At 42.6% G+C, this 25,518-nt stretch overlaps 1 protein-coding gene across 5 annotated transcripts in view; it reads left to right on the top strand.

The window, feature by feature from the left end:
* The window catches only part of INPP5A (inositol polyphosphate-5-phosphatase A), a 231,293-nt gene that overhangs the window by 34,006 nt on the left and 171,769 nt on the right, over window positions 1-25,518 (top strand). For all 5 annotated transcript variants that reach the window (XM_083506000.1, XM_083506001.1, XM_083505998.1 and 2 more), the window contains exon 2: window positions 11,073-11,114. In XM_083506000.1, coding sequence (XP_083362126.1) covers window positions 11,073-11,114 — 42 coding nt within the window. The remainder of the gene's footprint in view (window positions 1-11,072; window positions 11,115-25,518) is intronic.

The raw sequence follows: 25,518 nt of genomic DNA, 5'->3' as shown, positions 1-25,518 counted from the left end.
ATGTTTACCCTTACTGACTTCTGCCAGTGGCCAGTTGTCAGTTTCCCTGCCAGTGGTGTAGGTGCAAGTACCGGTAGTCGAACCAATGCCTAAGCAAACAACTCACATTCTGTAATCAATAAAGTTGTGGCCAAAATTATGCCAATAACCTTAAGTTAATATTGGTGTCAACTGTGTCTTTCTTTGGGAGGTCTTGGGGGTCTTCACGCGCAACCAGTCCAAGTTTCAATGTTTCCCTCATGGTTTATAGCAGGGTCTGAACCCAGGATTATGGTTAAGGTCTCTCATTCTTAGCCACGACCTGTAATCATCAGTCCAACTCTGAGTCATGGATGAGGCTGTTTTGGCTACATAAGGATCTACTTTTGTAGAATGAGTTTGTGGTTAGTAAATAGGATCCTGATAGAGAACTCTGCTGTGACTGTGGTGTCCAGCCTCCTGGGAAAGATATGTCTTGGCCTTCTTCGTGCCTCTATTGTTTCAGCAAACCATATTGGTTTTTGTAATGTTTTCCTCTGTAAGAATTTAATCCATTGTTCTTGGTGGTGTGATGGTATTTTATCGCCATTGTGTGTACTGCCTTGAGTGTATTAAGTAAAGGATCGATATAAATTATAGAAGGGAAGGTGGGGTGTTTTTTGTTTGGTTTGTTGTTTTCAAAAAGCTCTGCAATATTTAATCTTTCTATTTGTCTTTCTGCTGTGAAACTTGGTTCCATAAATCAGGGCCTAACCTAGGAACTTGAATGCTCTATTTCTTCTATTTTGACAATTTAATTGTGCATACTGGAGGTGTATTTAACATTTCTAAATGCTAGGATCAAACTCTGAACCATTAGCCTCTTATAGGCATAATTTTAAAGATATCCAGATGGTAGTGCTGTATATCTAGGTGTTAAAATTTTCAGATTTCTTCGTCCGGTATTAAATGTGCACAGTCTTTTTTTAAGACAAGAAAGCATAGTAGCAACAGATTGCTAAGGACTTACATTTAAAAGATGGCAGAAATAGCAGATGTACTGGACCTGCCAGTTTTACCACATTGAAAGGCTAATATCTTACAGACCTTCAAAACTGAGAAACAGAACAATCAAGTAATGTACTGCACCATCCTACACATGTCTACTCAGAAGTCCCATTGAATTCAGTGGGGTTTAACCTCAGGCAAATGGGTATAGGAATGTATCCTAATTCTCTCAGTGTTAAAACTTGAGCAGAATGAAAGGGAATCACTGGTTGGGGAAGATGTTTTGGAACTAGATTTGGTAACTTTTCATTCAGATGTTTTGAGCGGGAGCTATGGAAGATATATTTTGGCATGTATTGTTCTTCAGTAAACTTTGGTTGGAGTCTTGTTAAATTTGTTCTCAGGATAGGTTTTCTGTAAAAGAAATTTTCAAAAGGAATTTGTATCCTTTCTGCATCTGTCTATCCTTAAATAGGAGGATATATATTGTCCTTGGTCTTGTCTGCGGGCAGGCAATTGAACTGAATACTCCTTTGGGTTCTTCCCAACGCTATTATATTACATGTGAGCAAGAATGTGAAATACTAAGCGGGCGGTATTGCCATTTAAACCTTGCAATTTTAATGATTCGCTTTGTCAGGTTATCAATCCTTTTAAGGTTTCTGGCATGAAATAGCCAGCCAAAGTACTCTCAAGTCTTGATCTTTCTAGTGCTTATGTATTGCATGATTTCCCAACCAATTCTATTTCACTGCCCATTTACTTTAAATCAGAAAGCAAAATTCTGATATCAAAGCCTCTAATTACTATATATTAGCTCTCCTTTTTTAATATAAAAGGTGCTCCTGGAGAGAGTATGAGGGTTCCTGTCAATATGCAAGACAACTCCCAGGTACAGCCTATTTTGTTCACTCCATTGTCAGGGAAAGTCCTGTCTGATCTAACACTGACTCATTTAAAATTCAGTAAAACGCAGCCCTTTGTAAAAGCTAATGGCGACTTAGGATACTTAAAGGTGGGGACTTTCAGTCTCCACAACTGAGCCACAGGACTGAGCTGCTGTGCTCATTAGGCCTGACACTCTGGCAAGTCCATACCAATCTTGTTATTAGTAATAAAGAGTTAACTCCAATTTGCACAGTGTGATTTACTGCTTGCTCCCTCCTGACAGTCAGGGATGATTGGAGTTGTAGTCAAACATCTGGAGCCACACAATTTACATCCCTGTCTCAAGAAAATGTTATTTTAACCACGATCAGGAGTGTTTACATACAGAGCCTCAAGTGTTCATCGTTCAAAGGGTTACCGTTCGTTTTGTTAATATTACAAACATGCCTTGTATTTGTATGCAACTTTCTTCATAAAGCAATTTTAGGGAAACTTCAAAAGGGGTCAGTAAACTTTACCCCCTCTTCGCTTCTGTATTCTAGTTGCTGGTATTATTTCAGCTTTGTCTAAAAATATATAGTTTTGCCGAGCATGTGAGTGTTGAGAAGTTAAGAAATTAGCTGTGTGTTGTGAAGCATTCTTTGTTTCAGTACTTGGCAGCTCATGTGGTATCCATGTGCTTGCAGGCCTATTGCTTTATGTTCCTGACCAATATTATAAGCACTCCAAATTTAAACACACACACACTCACACTCTCTTGCATAAAATGAGCTAGCATTGGTAGGACTCAGAATTTCAGGAAAAGGTCGAAATAGTGTTTAGTTGAAATGAGAGGTGGTGAACTGTGCACATATCCTGTTATTTTAAGAGAGATTCTACATACTTTTGCAGTTCTAAAAAAGAAGCTAGCAGGGACAATGGAGTGGGGGGAGGGGAGCAACTGGCTGTTCAAGATATGTGGAGTACTGTGTAGAAAAAAGCAAATAAAAGAACCAAAATATTTCTGTTGACTGTGTAAGACAGAAGTAGCTCGAGTGTGTGCGCAACAAATGTGGCCCACCGGGCCCTCCCTATCAGGCCCTCAGGATCATCACTTGGCAACCTTTCTTCTCAGGCCGTACCCCTCACTAGTCCTTCTCTGTGCCCTCTTTTATTTGGCTGGAATGTTTCTTTGAACTGCAATACAGTACAGGTTGCGGCCATTTTGTGCGAGGGTTCCTTTCCTGGCCACCGCACAAGTCAGCGAAACACACATAAAACTGTTATGCCCCCACCCCTGTTCCACCCTCTTCTGGGTCCAAAAGGACCTTTGTAATGCCATACCTCCCCGCAATGGTGGAGGGTGTGCTGTACTTCGCAGCAGCAGAGGACTTTGCTGCACCTCCCTGTGGTGGCAGAGGGTCCCGCCAAACATCTGGGTCACTTAGACACTATGAAGTTGCCGAGTAAATACCAGCTTCATATCAGCAATGTGCTTAGTTCTAGTTAATTCATAGAGGACCATAGAGTAAGCAGTCCTGCCAAAAGCCCTTGTTCTTTTTGTTTTCCATCATGTAACTGACCAAGAAGGATGTTTAGGCTGGTTGCTACAAGCCCGGACTTTGTGTCTTTAGCAAGCCACCTTTGTGCTTTTATACAAATAATTTAGAAACTTTGAAATTAAGTTGCACAGCCTCTCCTTTCTTGCTGCTTTATGGAAAAGCACATGAATCTCACCTTTGAAGAGTTTGTAAGTAAATCATTTTTAACTTCCCAAATGCATGGTTTCTTTTTCTTGCTAAGGGAAGTAAGGGGAACTTTGGGGGGGGGACTTAAAAGGTATAACAGCCTTTGGAAGAAATTTTAAAAAGTCTAACAGGCTATATTTCCATGCTTTACTTTGCTGGATGTTTTGTGATTTCAAATTTCTGGTGGGGCTTTACCAAAAAATACTTGCCCCATACCTTGATCTAGGCATCCAAGAAATTCTCATTTTATTCTTTTAAACTAATTACAACCTTAACTTTTGTCATCCAAAGTCGCCCTGAGGCACCTCAAGATTCAGAATTCTTCCAAATCCAATACATTCAAACCACGAGAAAAAGACAGAATGCTCTCTCCTATTGGCTCAGAAGGGTGTGTATATGTAAGAAGTCAAATAAGGATCTGAAATAGGAGAGGGTGACTTTTTTTCCTGGTAAAATTCCTCATGTGTGCTTGTATCAGCTGCCTTATTTGGCAGTTGGGAGGAACTAGCATCGATTGCAGGGTGTTATTTTCACCATGCCCACAGAGAAATACTCCCATACGTTTGCATTAAGTGAAATTTGATTATTTTTTTTATTTTTATTCAATATTCCACTGTTGGTCATTAAAATTTACCAGAGGGTTGGCTACATATATAAAATTGGCAATGAAATGTTTATAAAATCTGCTGTACATAGTGTAAAATTCATATCCAATACTCAAGAAAGCAGGCCGACTCTTAATTCCGAAGTGCCTGGCAGAATATATATATATATTTAATCTGGTGGTGTAAACTGCAAACAGTGTTGGTACCAGCCTGGCCTTGGGTGGGGACGAGGAATTGTTCCATAACATGGGCTCTGCTGTCAAGAAGGCCCCATTATATGTTCTGTAAACTAAGTCTTCGTTTGTTGACGGAATAACTAAATGGTTTTCCTTGAGTATGACGGATTTCTAAAGAAGACAGACAACTACCTCTCTGATGTCAGGGACTGGCTGACCAATGGAAATACCACCTTGGTTTTCCAGGAAGTTCAACCAGGATCTCTTTGCAGAGATGAAGTGACCTTTGACTCAGTGTGTTGTTTCAAAAACTATCGGGAAGCCTTTTAGAACCAGCAAGTTCATTTTCTATGTAGATCTGACATTGAAGCCGTTGTTTGTTCCACAATATCGTCTTCCTGCTGCCATCTGGTGAACAAATTCAGTGAAGGCAGCTGGTGATTTATTTATTCACTTTTATTATATTTTATATCGACAGCAAATAACTGATAGTTTAAATGTGGGAAGAAGTTTCCACATATTTTAAAATGGGAACTAAACTCTTATTTTATTCAAATACCACCAGCTGTGATCTGTTCAAATGTCATCACTTGTCAACATGTCCCAGTGGACAGAGATTTTGGAGGGTTTTTGGATTTGCCCACTTCAACCACTTTAACTACTTAATTGCCTCCATTTCCATCTTCAAAATTGAATGCACTATTCTGTTTCACATAGTGGCTCTGAAGACAAACAGGTTCAAATATATTCTACTCAGAATTGCTATATAAATGCTATATGAAAGTCTATAAAGGGTGGCATGCATTTATTTGATTGAAGACAGGATCGAGAGGAAAAATTGTAATGTCGTTTTGTATATTCTTTTAAGCACCATAGGAATGTGTGTTGCCTAATAGCCAAAACTTTGATTCACTCATATGTGCCCAAATACAGTAAGCCTTGCAGAATGTTTCACAATCTCTGTCACATTTAGTAATTAGTTTTGTATCCAGCATTCAGAGGTTGTTCCTGTTTCCACTCACGGCTTCCTTTGTGTTTTGACATAATCTCTGCTGCCTTCTAATACAAATTAGTTTATAGAAGACCCATGGAGTGACGTCCAAGACTGTGCTTTGCAGTTGCCATGTTTGTGCCTTACTTAAAAGGGCGAGACCTCGTAGCAGAGCTCATGAGCTCCAACTCCATACAGTGGTATCTTGGTTCTCAATCTGTTCCGGAAGTCGGTTCCAAAACCAAAGCATTCCAAAACCAAGGCATGCTTTCCCATAGAAAGTAATGCAAAATGGATTAATCTGTTCCAGACTTTTAAAAAGTACCCCTAAAACAGCAATTTAACATGAATTTTACTATCTAGTGAGACCATTGATCCATAAAACGAAAGCAATATTCAATGTACTGTACTGTACTATAAAATAAATAAGACAGTATTATAGTTGATAAAAAAAATTTTAAAAAATAAATCTTACCTGCTCTGATAATAGTCGTTGTTTGGATGGGGGGCTTTTATCCATTTCTGCAGTCACACAATCATTCAATCAATCAATCAATCAATCAATCAATCAGTAGCTGAACTGGGTTCCACACAGTCACAAAAACAAATTAACCGAAAAAGCCTAAAAAACAAAAACGCAAAATACCGTTAAATAGCAAAAACAAGAGCACCAAACTTAATCCGTTCCAGAAGTCCGTTTGACTTCCGAAATGTTCAAAAACCAAGGCGCAGCTTCTGATTGGTGCAGCTGCCCTGGAAACAATAGCCAGCAACCGCATCGGATGTTCAGCTTCCGAAAAACGTTCAAAAACCAAAACACTTACTTCCGTGTTTTTGGCATTTGAGAACCAAGATATCACTGTATTCTGTTTCACAACCACATAACTTAATGGCAGCAGTAAAGCTGATAGGATGGTGAAGTGCCCTTTTGCTCTGGAATTCTTAGGCTCGGTCTACCTGGAAAGATGGCTGCATTCCATTCTGGGCAACATTCTGGAGGCCACGTTAATAATGAAGGCTGGACCTCAAGCGAAAGTGTTAATTTTCCCTCTGCACAGTAAACTAGCTGTAACCCACCCCCAGCATTCTCCACCCAGGAAAGCAAGAAGCACGATCAAAGTTCAAGGGTATATTCCAGCTGGGCAAAAACCCTCTCATTTTCAACTAACCACAGTTCCCATTATGTTTGAACCCAGACAAGCTGCGGTTAGTAATAACTATGGTTTGCCAAAAGGTCGAACCTTGGTTAAAGATCCTGGCTTGTTTTTAGTGAACCGGTTAATGTTAATAATCATAGTTTCAAATTCAGAAGCAACACTAAAATGTGGTTAAGTTGAAAACAGAAGTGAAAGCTTCTGATCCCCTCTTTGTGGTCATCCTGGAGGCGGGGAGGGGAGGAAGGAATGCCTCAGGCTTGTACACACAATCAATTAAGCGACTGTTTGGTGTTATAAGCAAACCTAGCCTCCGTGTATTCACTTCGGCATGAACAAGGACATGTAGGTAGGTCCATAAAGGTATGGCAAATATTAATTTTATTATGTTTCTATACTGCCCTTCATCTGAGGATCACAGGACGGCTTCCAATATAAAAGCACAAAAATACACATTGCAGGGTGGATAAAAATCAATGATTTTTTTTTTTTAATCTGATTTTTAAAAAATTATAGCAGATTTTTAAAATAAAATGCTTTTGCAAGAAAAGTATTTCTAAAGATAGTTTTCTATTTAAGTTAAATTATAGTCCAAAGGCTATTCATAAGGAAATAAAGATTTGTTTTAAGTTTTTCATGTGTGCTAAAACTCAGAAAAGTGTTTTTTTTTTAATTGTTTAACCACATCAGTTAACAAACATGGATACATATGCTATAATGTTATTGTTTTAGTTAAATAAATTGTTTAAGTTGTTATTAAGGAAATGATTATTTTTCTCCTTCCAATAAAGTACAGCAGAAAAGTTGTCCAAATATAAACAGTTAACTTATTAAACAAACTAAAGCTATACCCTCCCAACACACACAGTTTGAAAGGCCATAGATAATTTAATATGCCTTCTCCTGCTTTGTGGCTCCTTGGTATACTTGATATACTCCAGAACTTAGAGCGAGGAAACGAGCTGAGAGACGGTTCGAATGCGAGTTGGAGGGAAACTGCAGTCGAATGCAATTGAACACTGGTGAGGGTTCATCATGGAGCTTACCTAGTGGCAGTCATGGCAGCAAAGAAGTGCACATCAAGCCCACTTGATCATCTGCCTGTGACTGTGCCTGGTGCAGAGAAAAATGGCTGTGTCTAAACTCTCTTGGCTACGTTGACTGGTTGGGTAGGCAGTCCCTTTCTGCCCAAACCCAAATGCAGAGAGCATGGCCATGGCAACTGGAACTTTGCCGCCACTGTATAAAAGAGGGCTAGGAAGATGTAGTAGCCATGGCTGATTTCGCACACCAGTCAGCGACACTGCTTTGAACAAGGCTTTGAGCAATACAATTTTGCAAATGGTAACTTGTGACTTGGTGATCACAATGGAAATGGAAGAGAGAAAACCAGAAACATCATACCATTGAAAACATGCATGAAAAAGCACTAAAAGTTAAATATACAGTGCCTAGGAAAATAAGGCCTTCACCTGGCACCACAAAGATAAAGAGGGGAAAGGAGGGCATTCCACAACTGGGGCGTCACCACTGGAAAGGCCTTCACATTTGCCAGAATACCCAAATGGCTTTGGAAATAGATTTGTTACTTTCTCGATGGCCTTCCGTGAGCTGTTCCAGCAGAGCTTTCTTTATGCTCCTTTGAGTAAGAATAGTCTTAACTGCCTATATATATATATATATATATATATATATATATATATATATATATGCAGGTTTTGGTGTCTTCGGGTGTCTTCCCGTGTAAGAGTTGGGGTGTCTAGGCGACGTTTCGACGAGGTCTCACTCGTCATCTTCAGGCTGGTGCTTTCGGCTTCTTGTTACTGGAACAGAGCTCTGTTCCAGTAACAAGAAGCCGAAAGCACCAGCCTGAAGATGACGAGTGAGACCTCGTCGAAACGTCGCCTAGACACCCCAACTCTTACACGGGAAGACACCCGAAGACACCAAAACCTGCATTCCTGTACCCGTGAAAATCTACGAAAGCATATATATATATATATATATATATATATATATATATATATATATATATAATGCTATACTGACAGGCTTTAAAAGCATGTCAAATGATAGTTGGCATTTGTGATTATAGGTCCATGAATTTTCTCTGTAATTTTCCAGAACGCCGTGCAGCCGCTGAGCAGGAATAAAAATAAGTTACCAGCTCTATGGCTGGGTTGCCTTTCCCATACCTCTGTCCTCTCCTTGTGTAATGCTGGAATTATTTGGCATCTATAAAACAGCTACCATAAAGTATTTTATAGTGCAGCGATCCCTTTTCATAACACCGTTGACTGACTGCCTTGGACATAAATTTATTTTGTGGCTTTTTTCTGGTGTTGAGTTTTGCAGTTTTTGCAAGGATTGAGTTGGCTAGGAGCTGTTCCCCGTTTGGAGGTGGTTGTACACCAGAGGCTTGTGAATTTGCATTCCAGCCACTGAGAGCCAACTTCCCGTTTGTGTAACAAACTCAGTCTGCCATATTAATTGTTTAAAAGGCTTGCAGTGAATATAACATGGTGGCGTGGAAGGCTTGTGATGTTTGAAAATGCCCTGAACTGATGCGACTCTCTTCTCGTATTTGTTTTCCAAACTGAGAGTGGCGCCAAAACATTTTCTTCATTTTGCTTTTTGGAATTGTAGCTCTTGACAGTTTAAAACCGATAATTAGTCACACAGAAAACATAAAGCTTTGACGTCATTACCCGAGAACCGTAAAAATATTTTCCTTTCTCTTTTTGTGACAACCTATAAATCACTGTTTTCGGTAAAATATGTCTATTAGAAGTTAACAAGTGGGACCTGCAACGAAGTGTTGCAGTGTGGAGTGTTTCTAGTTTAGGTGCCAGCCATTTAGCCCTGATATCTTCCTGTGTATTTCATTCCATTCCCCTTCTCCCATAATTTTTATTAGATCGTCACGTTCCTGCCTCCCCTGCTTCCAGCAAGCAGCTCACAATGCTTTTAGATAGTCTAATTTGTGCACTGGGCTGTACAAGTGATACTATCGGTGGACACCATTGCAATATCTTGGCCTGTCAGTCCTGGAAGACCTGCTCCCTGGATTGCCCAGAGCAGTTACCAGTGGTGAGTCTGCTGGGGTGCTATGACTCCAGCAACTTATCAACAGCTCTGCCTGCTATTTCCAGGTCTGGCAGGGTGGGTGCAGTTAAAAACACACACATTCGTTTCATTATTCCCCCGCATTTCAAGAGTGGCAAGTGTCTCCAGCAGCAGCCCCATGTTTTTCATTTTTTTGTAATATCTGCTTCCAGTTCAACTTTCTATGTACAGTAGTACCTCAGTATTCGAGCATCTCTGTTGACGAACATTTCGGTTTTCGAATGCCGTAAACCTATGCTTTGGTTTTCGAAGCCTTGGAAGTTGAACATGCCACGTGACTTCCGCTGAATGCAAGGTCCTGTGGCCTAGCTGTCGGCTACTGAGTTTTCGGTTTTCGAACGTTTCAGAACTTGAACAGTCTTCCGGAAAGGATTATGTTTGAAAACTGAGGTACCGTTGTATCTGAGTTCTGGTTCCAGAAAAAACGTCTGCTGTATAGCCTGGCGAGTGGTGCTGTGAGAATATCAATTATCAGTTATTATGAATGAATCATAATAAATATACAAAATAAAGATACCAAAAATTTGATATCAATAACAGCAACCACCGCCACCCCACCCCAAACAAACCTCACCAAACAATACCCCAGCCCAAGAGTCTCAGACTTTGTAGCTGGATTCAACCAGGGGCCCACCCACCCCAGCCAGGTGGAAGAAGGCCTTCAAGGCGGGGAGCAGGTCTTCCAAGACTCAGACTCACCACCATAATGATCCATTGACTCTGCTGGGACAGGTCAGCTCCATCAGGCCGCCTCCTCCCTTAAATGTCACCTGCGGGCTGCCATTCCATCAAACTGCATCAACAGGAGAGAGGAAGCAGGGCTTACTCCATCGCCTTTGTTGGAGTCTCAGCTCCATCAGCTACCTTCCTGCCTCAGAACTGTGTCAGCTGGTCAATACAGGAACAATGGTCTAGAAATTGGTGCCTGAGTTTTGATTTTCCTTTTTTCCCTTGTATTTTTAATTTTTTTTATAAAACGAAGCTTGTAAGCCTGCAGATAGGGAATGTCTTGTTTTGAATTTATGTAAGCCGCTGTGAGAGCCTTTTTTGGCTGAGGAGCAGGACACAAATGCTTTAAATTAATTAAATATAGTGAGTTGTATCCAGTGTTACTAAAATTACTAATTACTTACTAAAATTAATGGTCCTAGATTAGTCATGCTTGTTCATTTCAGTGGGTCTGCTCTGAAGAGAACATTGAATGAAACCCACTATATCAAAATTCCTTTGGTGAAAAGTTTATTGGTTGTGTGCCTGAGAGAAGCAATATCAACTTCCAACATCAAAAAAATCAAAAGTCTTATTTGTGTGTAATTGAAATACTCCTTTTAAGTGTGCACATGCTAAAATCAGTGCTTGTATCTTTCGCCTTAGTCATTTTGCCTTGTCTGTATTACAGAAGTCATATATTAATTTTGTTTTATTTGTTTATTTTCCAGCCAGAAAATTTACAGAAGAATTGGCTTCGGGAATTTTATCAGGTACAGTGAGAACTATTTTCTTTCATGGGATAAAGTCAAACAGACTGTCAGCATCTTACGTCTTTATCAGTGGGCTAATCTAAACATCAAAAACCTGAAACCTAACGAATCTGTGAAAAATAAAAACAAAAGGAGGACAGCAGGACTAGAATAACTTTTTTTTAAAAGAGTATAAGGGACAGTAGGTTAATACTCAACTGTAGGTTTTGACTCTTGTATACACAGCCTTAGAAGAGGAAGATAAAACATTTCTCTGTAAACTGCCATTATAAACAAACGTCCTGACCAAAACGACAATTTTCAACTGTCACTAATTAAAGCCATATAAATACTTCCTTTCTTGGACCCCAAAACATAAACATTTGTCAAATTTACACTGAAATGCATTGTATACCATTGTTCAAGAGACCATATAAAATATTTGAGAGACTGTACATTTTGTGATAAATATATATTTTTTTGCCAAAAAATAAATAAATTCTAACATGTATTTGGCTCTGTTTAAACTCTTACCGGAAATCATGAGTAAGGCTGCTATCATAAACATGCTTGCCTGGAACGTAGTATTAATAAAAATCAATAGATAGGGCGGTCACTTGCAAGTTGCGAGTAAAGGTCAGCCAGTGTTTAAAAGAAAAAAGGTTTTGTTTCAGTGTTACTGTATAGCCATAGCCCGAGTTAAAGAGAATGATTTTGTTTCTCTTATGTGTTACTAGATAAGACTTCAATATATAAATGTTTAGAAGAGGGATGGAAATGCTGTAGCCATCCACATGTTGTTGGTCTCGGACTCCCATTAGTCCGAGACAGCATGGCCAATGATAAGGGATGCTGGGAGTTGTAGTCCAACCAACATCTGGAGGTTCCCCATCCTTGACTTGGGGGAAATGTCCCAAACTCTAAGGATCACAGAAGCTGATTTTTTTTCCTGGTAATAGATACACTGGCCTGAAACTTTAGGATCAAGTTTTATATTATTCTGGAATAATATAAGATTCCATCCAAGCTAAGGTCCTGTGAAAATCAACTATTTATAGACTTTATTCATTTTTGTGCATGGAGGAGAACTTGGATATCAATTTATATTGTTTAGCACCCACGTAGATAACCTCATGTTTTCTTGAATGGTTGAACTCACCTAAAGGAGATCCTGTTCTCTGTGGAAGAAAAGACTTTTAAGTGAGGAGTAGAAGTGGATGTGCTGATGGGGGCAGCGGGCGGTCAAAGCAGTAAATGTCAAATGTCAAGTCTAATGGGAAACCCAAGCTTGAAGTGTTCTTATTGTCTCAAATGTGTCTGCACTGGGCAGATGATTTAGGGCAGGGATGGGGGAACTTGTGACCCTCTGGACTCCAACTCCTATCTGCCCCAACCAACATGGTTGGTGGTCAGAGATGATGGGAGATGTTGTCTAACAACATCAGGAGGGCCACAAGTTCTCCATCCCTGGTTTTAAGGCCTACCATCGGAGCATCTCTCAAATCTTTGTAGAGTGGTGCAGGCCCCACTGAAATGGTCAGAGCTTGCACTGGTTCAGCAATTCAGTGAGTAAAACTGATAATGACAGCAATCAGGAGTGACTCCAGGTCTGGGTGTGCCCTCAGCAAAGTGTCTTCTTGTGGATTCCCACCTACAGTAGTGACACCCCCCACCATTTGTTCCTTGATGGTGACAGCAGTTCCAAGCAGAAGCGATTTCCCCAGAATTTCCAGGGCATTGTGGTTGCGGGGAGGGAGGCAGCCGTCTGGATGAGAGTTTTTTGTTTAAGAAGGCCTATAGCGGGCATCAGGGATCTGCTGTTAAGGATGCTCTCTGGTGGTCCACTGACCTGCCCAGCTGTCTTTCTCCTTAGTTGAACTATGAGGCTCAGCTGAGAGATAAATGCAGGAGGTGGCATAACAATATGGGGAGGTAAGCAGGGAGAGGTTCTGCCTACCTCACTTGTCTGGTGTGACCTCTATATCCTATTTAAATGTATGGAGGAGGCACCTGGTTCTGAAGGATGTCATCAGCTCACAATGCATGCAAGTGGGGTTGCTTGTTGGAAAGTATCTCTATGTAAAAAAATTCCTGATATGTTGGAAGCTGAAGCCCTGGGCATAAGCAGGCTAGGCATACATTAGGCAAGGAGGATGTGTGGCTGAAGGGGACCTTGCCCTAAATCAGTGCCTGGGGAACACAAGCTCAGTTCAAACCCTGAAGGGCTTTCCAGACTCTGTGCACTGTGTGGAATAGGGAAGTAAAAATGACTATAGATTTTTTGCATACAATCCAAATGACGTTCATGCGGCAGGTGCTTTTTGTTGTAAATCCCCTCCCTTCTTGTCCCTCCCTGTCTTGTTCTACTTTAATGTCCCTGGCAGTTCTTACAGGCAGTGGTGGCGGCAGCAGTAGTTGTAGCTTCCCCATTTCTTGGGAATACTTTACTCAATCTGTAGGTCAATCCACACGTCACAGGAAACCAGAGTGAGTGGTTTACCATTATTCCACTAATCTGGGCCACTGTGCTCCTCCCCATCAATGCATGGGAAAAACAAACCACAATCCTTGACTAAGTGTTATGTACAAATTGGGGGTTGTGGTTGTTTGGGTTGTGTGTGTGTGTTCTTGTTTTTTGCTCAAACCATGATCAGTAAGCCAGAACAGATAGTGGCTACAGAGTATGGTTTGTTTAGACTGAAACAAACCATGACTCCACAACAGTTCTTACTCCAGATGTTGAGAATGTGTGGCCCTCTAGAAGTCATTGGACCTCAGCTCCCATCATCCTTGACATGCTGTATGGGGCTGATGTGAGTTGGAGTTCAACATCTGTGGGGCTATAGATTGCCCCACACTGGGCCTGTTCCTTTTGCTATATGGGGTATAGGATACATACAGCAAAATTTGCACTTCATGGAGTTACAACAGTAAAAATATAAATAACAAAAAATTTCTTTAAAAGTCCCTGCTTTTGATAAATGTGTTCTCTTCATTAAGGTAGGGGAAATCACTGTCCATTTTTTTTAAATGGTTGTTGTTGGAGACATATCACATATGTCAATAGAGAAGAGTTGGAAAATGATTGTAGATGGTTTGTTTTGTGAAGTCAAAACAAGATAAACCACAAACCACATTTCCCCTGTCCTTTCTGCGGAATGTAATTTGCATGTATAGTCGTGTCAACATAATGTTCATAACCTCTGTTAAACTGAAAGTTGAATAGAACTTCTCTAAGTGGTGCATACTCCCTTTGAAAAAAAAAAGGAAGAATACTTAGTGGTACTCACACATATTTCTAGAAAGTGTAATCTGCTATGGCTTTAACTAAGATTTCTCTTCTTCCTTATTCTTAACCGTTTTGGTCTACAGTTGCAATGTTGCTTCCCCACCACCACCCACCCAATTGACTGTATTTCAAGCGAAGCTGAAAATAAAGCTGGTGCTCTCACTTCTGTATTTTGTTGTTTGAACAGATTGGCAAATCTAGGGAGGAACTGCAGAAATTCTCTTATAATTTGCTAATTTATATACCGCCAAGGTGGCTTCTAAGTGCTTCATAAGCATGAAAGCAATTACAGAAAATAAAAACACAATACAGTGGTACCTCTGGTTACGTACTTAATTTGTTCCGGAGGTCCATTCTTAACCTGAAACTGTTCTTAACCTAAAGCACCACTTTAGCTAATGGGGCCTCCTGCTGCTGCCGCTGCACTGCTGGAGCACGATTTCTGTTCTCATCCTGAAGCAAAGTTCTTAACCTGAGGTACTATTTCTGGGTTAGTGGAGTCTGTAACCTGAAGTGTATGTAACCCGAGGTACCACTGTACTTAAAATACACAAGAAAGCAATTTCATCAAAACATGAAAATAAGCACTTGCAATGAAGTTGTACAATGAAATAAGCCTATTAAAACAGCATGGCTTTTAGGAGTTAAAAGAGCAATTAAAACAGGAGGTTCAAGTCAGGAGATCATGTAGGGGAATAGGTGTTTCTTCAAGAGCCAGCAGAATGCCAATACTGATGGGATGTCTTGTATTTCCACAGTTATTAAAATGTGTTGCAGTTTTCCACCCAGTCATCAGTCAGTATTACTTTCCTTTCTACCAAGATTGTCTCCCAGCCACCTACCTACCTTTTTCATGCCTCGCTGAACTGACTAGTAGAGTTGCCAGGATTTCAGGCTCCAAACCTGAGATGTAGGGGTGACCTGTGGTGATGTCACACTGGGCAGACCCTGGTAATGTCACGAAGCATGGCACATTGCTTCTGCAGCCCCTCATCTTGCATCAGGCATGCATGTGCTCTCATAACCCACTCCTCTTGAGCCCAGCTGTCACGGACTAGTTGGATGCAGAGGAATGGTGGGAAGAACCAGCCGGGGAACCACCAAGGGAAAAGAAGGCTCAGAGCCCAGGGGATTGGTGGTGGGACAATGATGAGTTGTAGAGGGAGAAGACTGGGAAGAGAAGGTGTTGGGAACGGAGGAGGTAACAAGTTTTAGTGAGGTGGGAGAGTCTGTGGCAGAGAGAAGTCCAGAAGCAGGGGAGAAGGGGGGCCAAGAGGCAGAGATGAGTCTGATTGGTGAAGGGGCAAGGGTGTCTCCCCTTCCTGCTACAGTAAGCTTCCCTTTCCCCTGGTCTCCGAGAACTAGGAGAGGCATGAAGAGGGTGGAGGATAGGTTGGCTTCATTCAACCACAGTCTCCAGTTATTTGGGGAAAGCCTTGGAGTGGAGGGGACTTAGACAGCTGTGGGGAGGGAGTATAACAGGTGCATTTGAGGCCAAGAGGAAGAGATGAGTTTAGTTGGTGTAGAGTGATGGGTGTCTCCCGCTCCTGCTGCAACAAGCTCCCCTCCCTGCTCTGCCTCCCAGAACCAGAAGAAGGCTGAAATAGGCGGAGCAGTGATGGGTCAGCCCTGGAAGTCTGGCAGCAAAGGTGGATTGGTATTTACTGCTACATCTTTGGGATATTTGTAGTATATTGGCTAGGATTTCAAACACCAGTAATTGCAACAGTAGCATGTAAAATAGGAAGGGGAATCTGCTGTGACTGGTTTTTTACGAATCAGTTAGCAACCATAGTGTTCCTCTCTTGTAAAATACAAATATTAATTGACTTCCTTTGTGTGTGGCTGATGCACATGTTTTCGTTATTACTTTCAGTCTGGGGGTGGAGGGGAAGCAAACAGAGAAGGTGGTCCCTACAGCATTCCCTCAAAATTTCAAATGTGCCAGAGGCCCAAGAAGGTTGATGGCCCCTCCTTTTCGGCAAATAGAATGATTCAAGATGGTGGCCAGACCCCCCACCCCATGTGAAAATTGTTTTTGACACTTATAAGAAGAAAGGAACTCAGAGCCATATAGAACAATTTGAGCAAGGCTGGCAGTGACATTTGATTAACAGCCAAGTAAATTCATTGTATTACACGGGAGGAAGTTTGTGAGGGAGCGGTGTTTCTCTAACTACCCTATATCCGCGGCTGAAGTGATGAAGGCATCATCAAGTGTCTAGCATGAGCCTACTGAAGTGGAACATGCTGAGGGGATCATCAAACAGCTGATGATGAGTCATGTGCCCAGAAAATTGCTACTGTATTGTAGAGATATTGGATAATCATAGAATTGTAGAGTTGGAAGGGACCACGAGAGTCATCTAGTCCAGCCCCCTGCAATGCAGGAATCTTTTGCCCAACATGGGGCTCAAACCCATGCCCCTGAGATTGAGTCTCATGCTCTACCAACTGAGCTATAGACGTCTCTGTCCACTGGAGATTTATTTATTTTTTTAATATCATGATTGACACACGTAGCTGTGCGGTGACAGGTAGTCTGTTACAAACTTATAATGGACTTTTGTAACTTCTGCAGACTTGATGCATATGCCTCCTGAGAAGTAAGCCCATCAAGTTCAGTTGAGTTTACTCCCGTGTAAGTGGATATAGGATTGCAGTTTTGTCTGCCAGGCTGTTTTCCCTGAGTGGAAAAAAAGGTCAGCAGGGGACACTTGTGGGCTGGCTTTACAATGAAGCGGTTTGAAGATTTCAACCAAGCGAGTTGGCTTTCAACCAAGAAGTTGCAGATTAACATTTATGTAGATAGAAACATACTGATAACTTAAATCTGATTATGAACGCCATGATACTGTTCGCCTCACCTCACTTGTTATCATTTCCCCTTTTCCATTGTGGAAAATGCTGGTGGCTTGGTTTGGTTAATATTTATAAAATTGGGGGGGGGGGGAGAGAATTCCATGTTGCTACCGAAATAAATAGCCAGGACAGCTCATACACCCACAACACCCACACCCATTAAAAATAAAACTTAAACTACAAGTCAACATTCACTTAACTTGAGAGTAAAAGTAACTGAATTTAGTGGGATTTACTTCTGAGTAAACAAGAATAGCTCTGTACTGTAAATCAATAAATGTTGATGTTATTGCAATCACAAACCAAAAAGCAAAATTTTGCAGCGGGTATAAGTAAATAAAAACGATCCCTCATTATCCCACTGCTAAACGTCCTTTTCTCATAGAACAGCAATCGGTGCTCTTGATGCTGTTGGATTCCATTTCCCATCATTCCTGACCACTAACCTTGCTGGTTGGGGCTGGTGGGGTCCAACCATTTGAAAGATGACAAGTTCCCTAATCGTATCCCTGAAACCAGTCTGAAATAGACTTAGAGCATCTGGGTCATCCTGCTACCACCCGTTTGGGCAGTTTGTCCAAGCAGGATATATTTGCAACTAGCTGGTAGTTGGGAAACAGTTTCCCCTTCAGGACCGATCTCACAGCTGCCATGTTCATAGTGTCCAGGAGCATCTCAGATTAGCAATGAAACACGGAAGATGAGACACAAAATTCAGGTAAGTGGAGGGCACAGTCAAAGAACACTTTCTGCATGTAACAACTTAGGGTTGAGGGCAGTTGCTGGAATGCAACTTGCTTTGCTGGCAAAGGCTCATGGGAGGAGACGTATCAACGTCCAGAAGGCCACAGGCTCCTCATTCTTAGTCAAGAGGCTGCTGCCACTCACTGCTACGAAGGCTTGGTGGTGGACATGTAGCGAGGAAGCTGCTCTTGGGTGGCCAGAAGGTCAGTCAAGATCTCTTGACGGATCTCTGCACGATTAGAAGTAGATGAGCAAGGGTTTCTGACTCTTGATTGTTCCAACAATAGCAACATACTATTGGTGTTTAAAAGCACACAACTCCAGTGCTTAAAATCTTGCACCGGTTGCCCATATATTGCCAGGCCTAGTTCAGGGTTTTTGTATTAATTTACAAGGCCCCTAATAACTTGGGTCCAGAATGCCTTATCCCTTCTATTCCAGTTCAGTCATTGAGATCTTTGAGGGAGTCTCCAGGTGAGTCAGATTCATGGGGTCAGATGCCTAGCTCCTACTCAACTGGAGTTGTTTGGTTCCGTAATGTGGACCTGACTCTCTGTAACCCCCTAGACAGGCCAGCCTTCATAGTTGTCCTGCCCCACAAGTTGCTGTAGCTTCGTTGAGTCTCTGAGCTAGGCCTGGATTGAAGTTGGGGGGTGCAGAGAGGGAGCACATTCCCTGGGTGGAAGGTTGAGGTGGGGGTGGGGTTCAGCAAAGTGTTCTCCTTTATGAGAGAAATAGGACACACAGTTGGTGACTCCTTATGAGTTCCTGTTGAAATCCACTTAATAGAAGAGGTGGGTATACAGTGGTACCTCGGGTTAAGTACTTAATTTGTTCTGGAGGTCTGTTCTTAACCTGAAGCACCACTTTAGCTAATGGGGCCTCCTGCTGCCGCCGTGTCGCCGGAGCATGATTTCTGTTCTCATGCTGAAGCAAAGTTCTTAACCTGAAGCACTATTTCAGGTTTGGCAGAGTGTGTAACCTGAAGCGTATGTAACCTGAAGCGTATGTAATCCGAGATACCACTGTATCTTGTTAGCAGTATTGTACGTTCCAGTCAGGCTAGTACTTTGATTTGGAGTACTATTAATTGGGGGGGGGGGAATGATGACTGGTGGCCTATGGGCTAGATCCCCATCCAGCTGTCAGCACCATCTCCTTACTCTGCCTCCCCAAAATAATTAGGGACTTGAAAACAGCTTCCCCCACAAAAAGTCTGAATGTGGTGCGGGACTGTTTTAAGGGGGAGTTGCACCTGGGGAAGGATCCTCGTTGTGGTACCATTAATGATGCCAACAGGTGGCTTTTTTCAAGTCTAATTGTGGCTCAGGGGCATTTGGAGGGCAGAAGGGCTTGCAGCTGGGGTCAGGATAAACCCCTCTCTGCATAGTCTGACTCTCCTGCTAAATCTGCCTCTCCCCGTGCCACAATTTGGCTTCAGAACAGCAACATTTTTTTGTGCCAAGGAAGGTTATTTTTCAAGATGAAGTGCTGTTCACAGAGAGTTCTTCGTGGAAAGCACAGCTGGGGAGGAAAACCTTAACCCCTTCCTCCCCCCGCTGCAATTTCCACGAAGAGTCCTCTCATCCCCTGCTTCACAAATAGGTTGGGGGGGGGGGAGTCAAAGGCTCAAGGGAGATTCATGCACATGCTATATGATTTTATTCATGTGCTGCATTGGTGTGCAAGTGTCCCTGTGGCCTCTGAAGGGTTAGGCAAGAGAAAATGCAGCTCTGGGACTGAAAAAGCTTTCCGTCCCTGAAGGCTGAAGTCCACAGTTAGCTGAGCAGGAAACATCTCATCTATTCTCGGTGCAGGGTGTGTGTGTGAGAGAGACCCAGTTATTTATTTTTCTGATGGGATTCACGGGCCCTCAGTTCATCCAACCTGTAAAACAGCCTGTAGCAAAAGAGCTTCACAAAATGTGTTAAGTTAGTGTTTTAAATCTGAAAGTTCTTTTGCCCCGCCTAAACTGAGAGCTGTTTACAGTCTTTTAATGTACACTCTCTCTGTGCTGTTTGAGTGTGTGACCTTGTGTCCTTCTGGGTCGGTTAGTAAGTTTTGTTTTAGTTTTAGTCTTTGACAGTCACTCCCTCAGAGATCCCTCTTCAGTTCAGATGGAAAGGCTCAAGCAGTGTATGACTGTTGAATGGCAGGCAGGGTGTGGAGGGGAAGGACAGATGAACTCAAGTTTTATCATACTTGGGAAGGCAGCCAAGCCCTGTGTGTGACATCATGGAAACTTGTGGTATCCTGTGTGTGTAGAGCGGCAAGAGAATAAGTACATGGCCCACAGAGCCTTCTTTTCTCAGAAGAATTTAAGCTTCTGCAGAAGCAAATGGCACGACACAGCAGGCTGGATTTAAGAACGGAGTGGTTGGTGGGCTAATAAAATATTTCTCAGGAGATAGCTCTGGATATATATATATATTATGGTTTGTTTTTTTTAAAAAATGTGCCCATGCCTCCACTTTCTGTTGAAAGAGAAACTCAGAAAACAGGAATCTCTGAAAATTAATTTCCACCGTTTCCCTTTCGCTAGGGGGAATTGTGAGGAGTCAGATGAACTATGCTGAGTAATTTTGCTTCCCAAACAGGGGGGAGTCTATCTGCATACAGAGTCACTAGAGCTGGCTCATAGGCCAGGCCAGACCTGGGTTTTCCTGCCCTTGGTTGGCCATTTTGACAGGGCCTGCCCACTAGGCAATCAGCTGGCATTTCTATGGTCCCAGAAGACCCACTTTTCCTTTGTAGTACAAGAAGCCCAGTCAAGCCCAATCAGCTGGTGTTGCCCCCAATCAGCTGATCGGTGCTGGTGGTCTCTTTCCAAAGCTGATAGGCGCTGACGTCAAGCTCCACTGTGCTCCATGGGAACTCAGCTGATTGGTGACGACAGCAATCCTCCTGGCCATATACTGTTGTCTAGGTTTTCTGCGTGTGGATGCCCATTCCCCACCAAAGCACACAAAAGGAAGGATTTTCCCAGCTTTTTGAAGTCCACGGTGCACCCTGGTCTTGTGAACAGTAGTGAGGCCCCTACTCTCTGCCCAGCCATACACACAGTCAAAGCAAACTATGCAGCGGACATTAATGCAAAAGAATGCCCTAGTGGAGCATGATCACCTGTGTTTCCCTGGGAGGACAGTGCTCTAAAGCCCCTTTACCTGTTAAGGACTCCTCGAGGACAAGGGACAGCAGGGACCTGCTATGGGCCCCCCATGGCTTCTGTGGATTTCCTCCCGAGAGCCACACATTCCAAGTGGATGCCTGCAGAGGGGAAACCTAACCGTAGTCGTTTTTATTAAACCAAAGATAGGGAATTTACTTATTCATTTTAAGGGGGCTGATCATTTAGAAGGGTTTGGAATGTGCCCACCCCATCTCTGGAGAAGAATGGCTCCGTACCAACAACTGTGGAGACTCTCTTCTATGCTTTTTGTGTAAATGAGCAGTGAAGGGAGAGCAGATTATGATGTATCAGAGATAAAATACTGTGCTGTACACATCGTAGCATGAGCCACATTTAGTTTGTGATTTAATTCACCCTTGATCCAGATTCCTCTACTGTTAGCAGGCTGGGTTGCATGATGTTCTGTGTGGAGCCTTCATCCTTGTCTCTTTTGCACACCCACCCTTCTCTGTGGGGGGAGAGAGTCCTTAGTTCAAATGCCCCTCCTTCCCTTCAGTTGATCAACTTTATCTAGGTGAAAGAGGGAATTTCCACACTCCGAATATGTGTTCTTATCCCCTTTTCTCCTTCTCCCTTTGCTGTTGAAAGCAGAAGAGAGTCCAGCCCCACCCCAGCCCCCAACACCCCCTCATAGAAAGTAGTCATAGAGTACAGTAAGTAGTTGCTTAGATATTAATACTGGAAAACAAACAGGAACTGTAAGTCTCTGCCCATGTTTGTGTACACACAAATATATCCCTCTTCTTTCAGTAAGTATTATAACAATGCAAGTCTGCCCTGTATGGGTGCCAAGGTCTGCCACTTGGAATATGGGCTTTTGTTTGTTTGACCTGACCTTCTGGCCCTTTGTTGACATTGAGCCTTGCTGAAGAGATACAGGGTTTCTGCTGTCCATTTAGTGTTCATATTGCCAGTGGACTGATCCAATTGGCTAGCAATATGCTTCTTTCTGCTCTCATACCTGCTGATTCTTGATGCAGTACCATTTTTGTGGCCTTGTGTTGTCACGTACAAAGCTGTCAGTTGCCTTCAGTTTATAAGACTGTGTAGATTTCATTTTGGAGGGCAGGGCAGGTGGATTGGTACACCTGGCTTGATTTGGATGTGGGTGGAAAGGTCAGATTTTCCCAATAGTGGCTGGTGCATTTGAGAACTGTGTTGACCTACCAGCCCCCACAAGCTCAATCATTATGGATCAGGAGGAGGATTTTGCCCAGGGGAGGGCACTGCTGAACTCTGTGGACAATGTCACCCCCTTCTCTTCATCAAACAATTGGTTGTTTCAGGAGTTGTTGTTGTTTAGTCGTTTAGTCGTGTCCAACTCTTCATGACCCCATGGACCAGAGCACGCCAGGCACTCCTGTCTTCCACTGCCTCTCGCAGTTTGGTCAAACTCATGCTGGTAGCTTTGAGAACACTGTCCAACCATCTCGTCCTCTGTCGTCCCCTTCTCCTTGTGCCCTCCATCTTTCCCAACATCAGGGTCTTTTCCAGGGAGTCTTCTCTTCTCATAAGGTGGAGCCTCAGCTTAACGATCTGTCCTTCCAGTGAGCACTCAGGGCTGATTTCCTTAAGGATGGATAGGTTTGATCTTCTTGCAGTCCACAGGACTCTCAAGAGTCTCCTCCAACACCATAATTCAAAAGCAACAATTCTACGGCGATCAGCCTTCTTTATGGTCCATCTCTCACTTCCATACAGCACTACTGGGAAAACCATAGCTATGGTTTCAGGAGTTACGCATGGTCTGATTTGCAAATGGTATTCCCTACCTCTGCCAGAGCTACTGTTCTCTTTCTTCTGGCTCTTATATCTAATTGTATTTTTTCCCCTTTGTGGTACTGTTGTGTGCTTTTAACCTTTTTCTCATGTGCATATTTGTCTGTGTACTTACATCAGTATTTTTAAAAGAAAGGATTCCCATTTTTCCATTTTCCATTTTGCTTATTTAGATGCAAATGTATGAAAAAGGTGGTTTTGTGAAGCTTACTGAAGCTACAGCTCCTCTGAAGATGACAGATGCAAAGAGCAGTTTATGCATTCTGTCTGGTATTAGTTTCCCCTCCCAGCATTCCCCTCCTTGCCCCCTTCTTAGTTTGCGGCCGTTGTCAGCATGTAAAAGGATCCTGGCCTCCTGCCAACTAATAGCTGGAATAACAATTGTGCTGTAAAGAATTATTACCTCTAGTTTCTGCAGGTGTAAAGCATGCTTTATCTGATCGTTATTATTTTTTCCAACATTGGAAAAAGAATTGTTTGCACTTTCTTGGTAGCACTTTGCTGATTGTATTATGACTCGGGGCATATGAGGCACAGGAATAGGGATCCCCTTTGTGACTTCAAGGGGTCAGTAATCAAGAACACGTGGAGAAAGTAGAATAAGGTTATGTGAAGAGGAAGAGCAAACAGAGAATTGTCTGAACAAGTCGGTGGCATTTACTGTTGGTGGCGTGGCAGCAGCAGATTACCGAGAATCACCTAATTCAAATATGAGTAGACTCATGTGCTCTTGTTTGTACTCCTTACATCCTGAAAGCTGAGAGGGCTGTTCTGGAGAAGAATGTCATTTTATTCCCACATATGATTAGTACTGTTGCCTTCCACTGTATGTTTCGAATCCTCTTCTAAGGTTTGGAGAGCAATGAGCACGCAATTCACTGAATGCAGCCTCCCAGACCTTTCTGTCTGGAGCTTCCTCTAGGCCACAACCATCATTGGCCCTCCTTTGCACCCCAAATGTTTTTGCCTGGTTGGAGTACATCCTTCAAGTCCAGTAATGCCTCTCGCTTGCCTGGATGAAGGATGCAGAGCCATGTGTGCAGAAGAAACTAGTCTCCTGTACATTTATATCACAGACTGGTTGGACGCGGAAGAATGGTGCGGGGAACCAGCTGGGGAACCCCTAAGGGAAGAAGGCTCTGAGCCAGGGGAGGGAGGTAGCAAGGCTGGGAGAGCTTGTGACCGAAGTCCAGAACCAGAGGCAGAAGCTGAAGCAGGAGAGGAAAGGGACCAAAAGGCAGAGATGAGTCTGGCTGATGAAAGGGCAAAGGAGTCTCCCCTTCCTGCTGCAACAAGAACCAGTAGGGGTATGAAGAGGGTGTAAGAGAAGCTGGCTGCACACAGCTGCAGTCTCAGATTGCTGGCTCACTCCTGTTTACAGTAAAATTTACATTGCTACTTGGTCCACGTTTTCTTCTGGCATTGCCCACAGGGGCATGTCGCCTCCGGAAGGCTGCCCAGCAGGAAAGTAGCCTCTGGAAAGTTGCACCCCAAATGCGTTGTCTTTTTAACTCTATATAGTCCAATGTGCACTTGCTTTACTTAACTCAGATCCCTCGTTGCTGTGCTGAGTTTCGCTGGCAGTTGTGATGCATTACGTATGGCCGTGTGCCATACATGTGCCATAAAACCTTTTAACTATTACTCCTTCCAGTGTAAAGTCACAGTAATGGACTTGCTAGCCTTTTAAGCCTTAAGGGGGCTAATATTCCTTACCAACCCCCCCTCCCAAACAACAGCTTTTGCTTTCCCACTTAAACATAAGTGGGGCGGTCCAGTTGCTCAATGGCAGAGTACTTGCGTTGTATTAAAGAGGCACCTGGATCTGTTCTGGGAATCTGCAGTTTAAAGGATCAGATGGGATGAGATGCAATTTGCCTCTTCCTCAGGCTCTGAATAGTCACTGCTGTCAGAGGAGGTGGTGTTTGAGTCAGTATGGGCAGATAAGCTTACCAGGTAGAGAGCAGCTTTGTATATTCCTCCGTCCACAAACCTGACCTTTAGAGTAATTCATTAATACAAACGGTAGCCAGTTTCACTGAACTCACTTAAATGCCAGGTAACTAAAATATAATAAGCAAGTGAAGGAAAATGTTTGCTGTGGAAATGAATTGAGGTTTGTTTGAAATCCAGCAGGATTTTATGAAATAAATAGCAAATATTGGCTGTTTACCAACTAGTCTATAAAAGTTTTTTTTTTTACATCTCTCAAATGATACACATTATTAAAATACAAGAGTGCTTTCTAAAACAAACTTTTGTGACCACCTAATGGTTTAAGTCTCGTTTTTCTTGCCCTAAAAAAGCTTTCCCCTAGAAGTATATTCACGTTTCCTCTTGTGTTTTAGACAAAGTGTACAGAACTCCTGGTAATCGTTTTAAGTAGCTCCATGAAACATCTAATGAAAGTAACATAACATGATGGTTCAAACTGAGCAAAGCACGGCCACTATACAGTGGTACCTCTGGTTACGTACTTAATTCGTTCTGAAGGTCCGTTCTTAACCTGAAACTGTTCTTAACCTGAGGTACCACTTTAGCTAATGGGGCCTCCTGCTGCC

Source organism: Podarcis liolepis (assembly GCF_965112155.1).
Source record: "Podarcis liolepis genome assembly, chromosome: 5".
Taxonomy (NCBI): Eukaryota; Metazoa; Chordata; class Lepidosauria; order Squamata; family Lacertidae; genus Podarcis; species Podarcis liolepis.
Note: the sequence above shows the minus strand (reverse complement) of the source record. Positions and strands in the feature narration are given on the sequence as shown.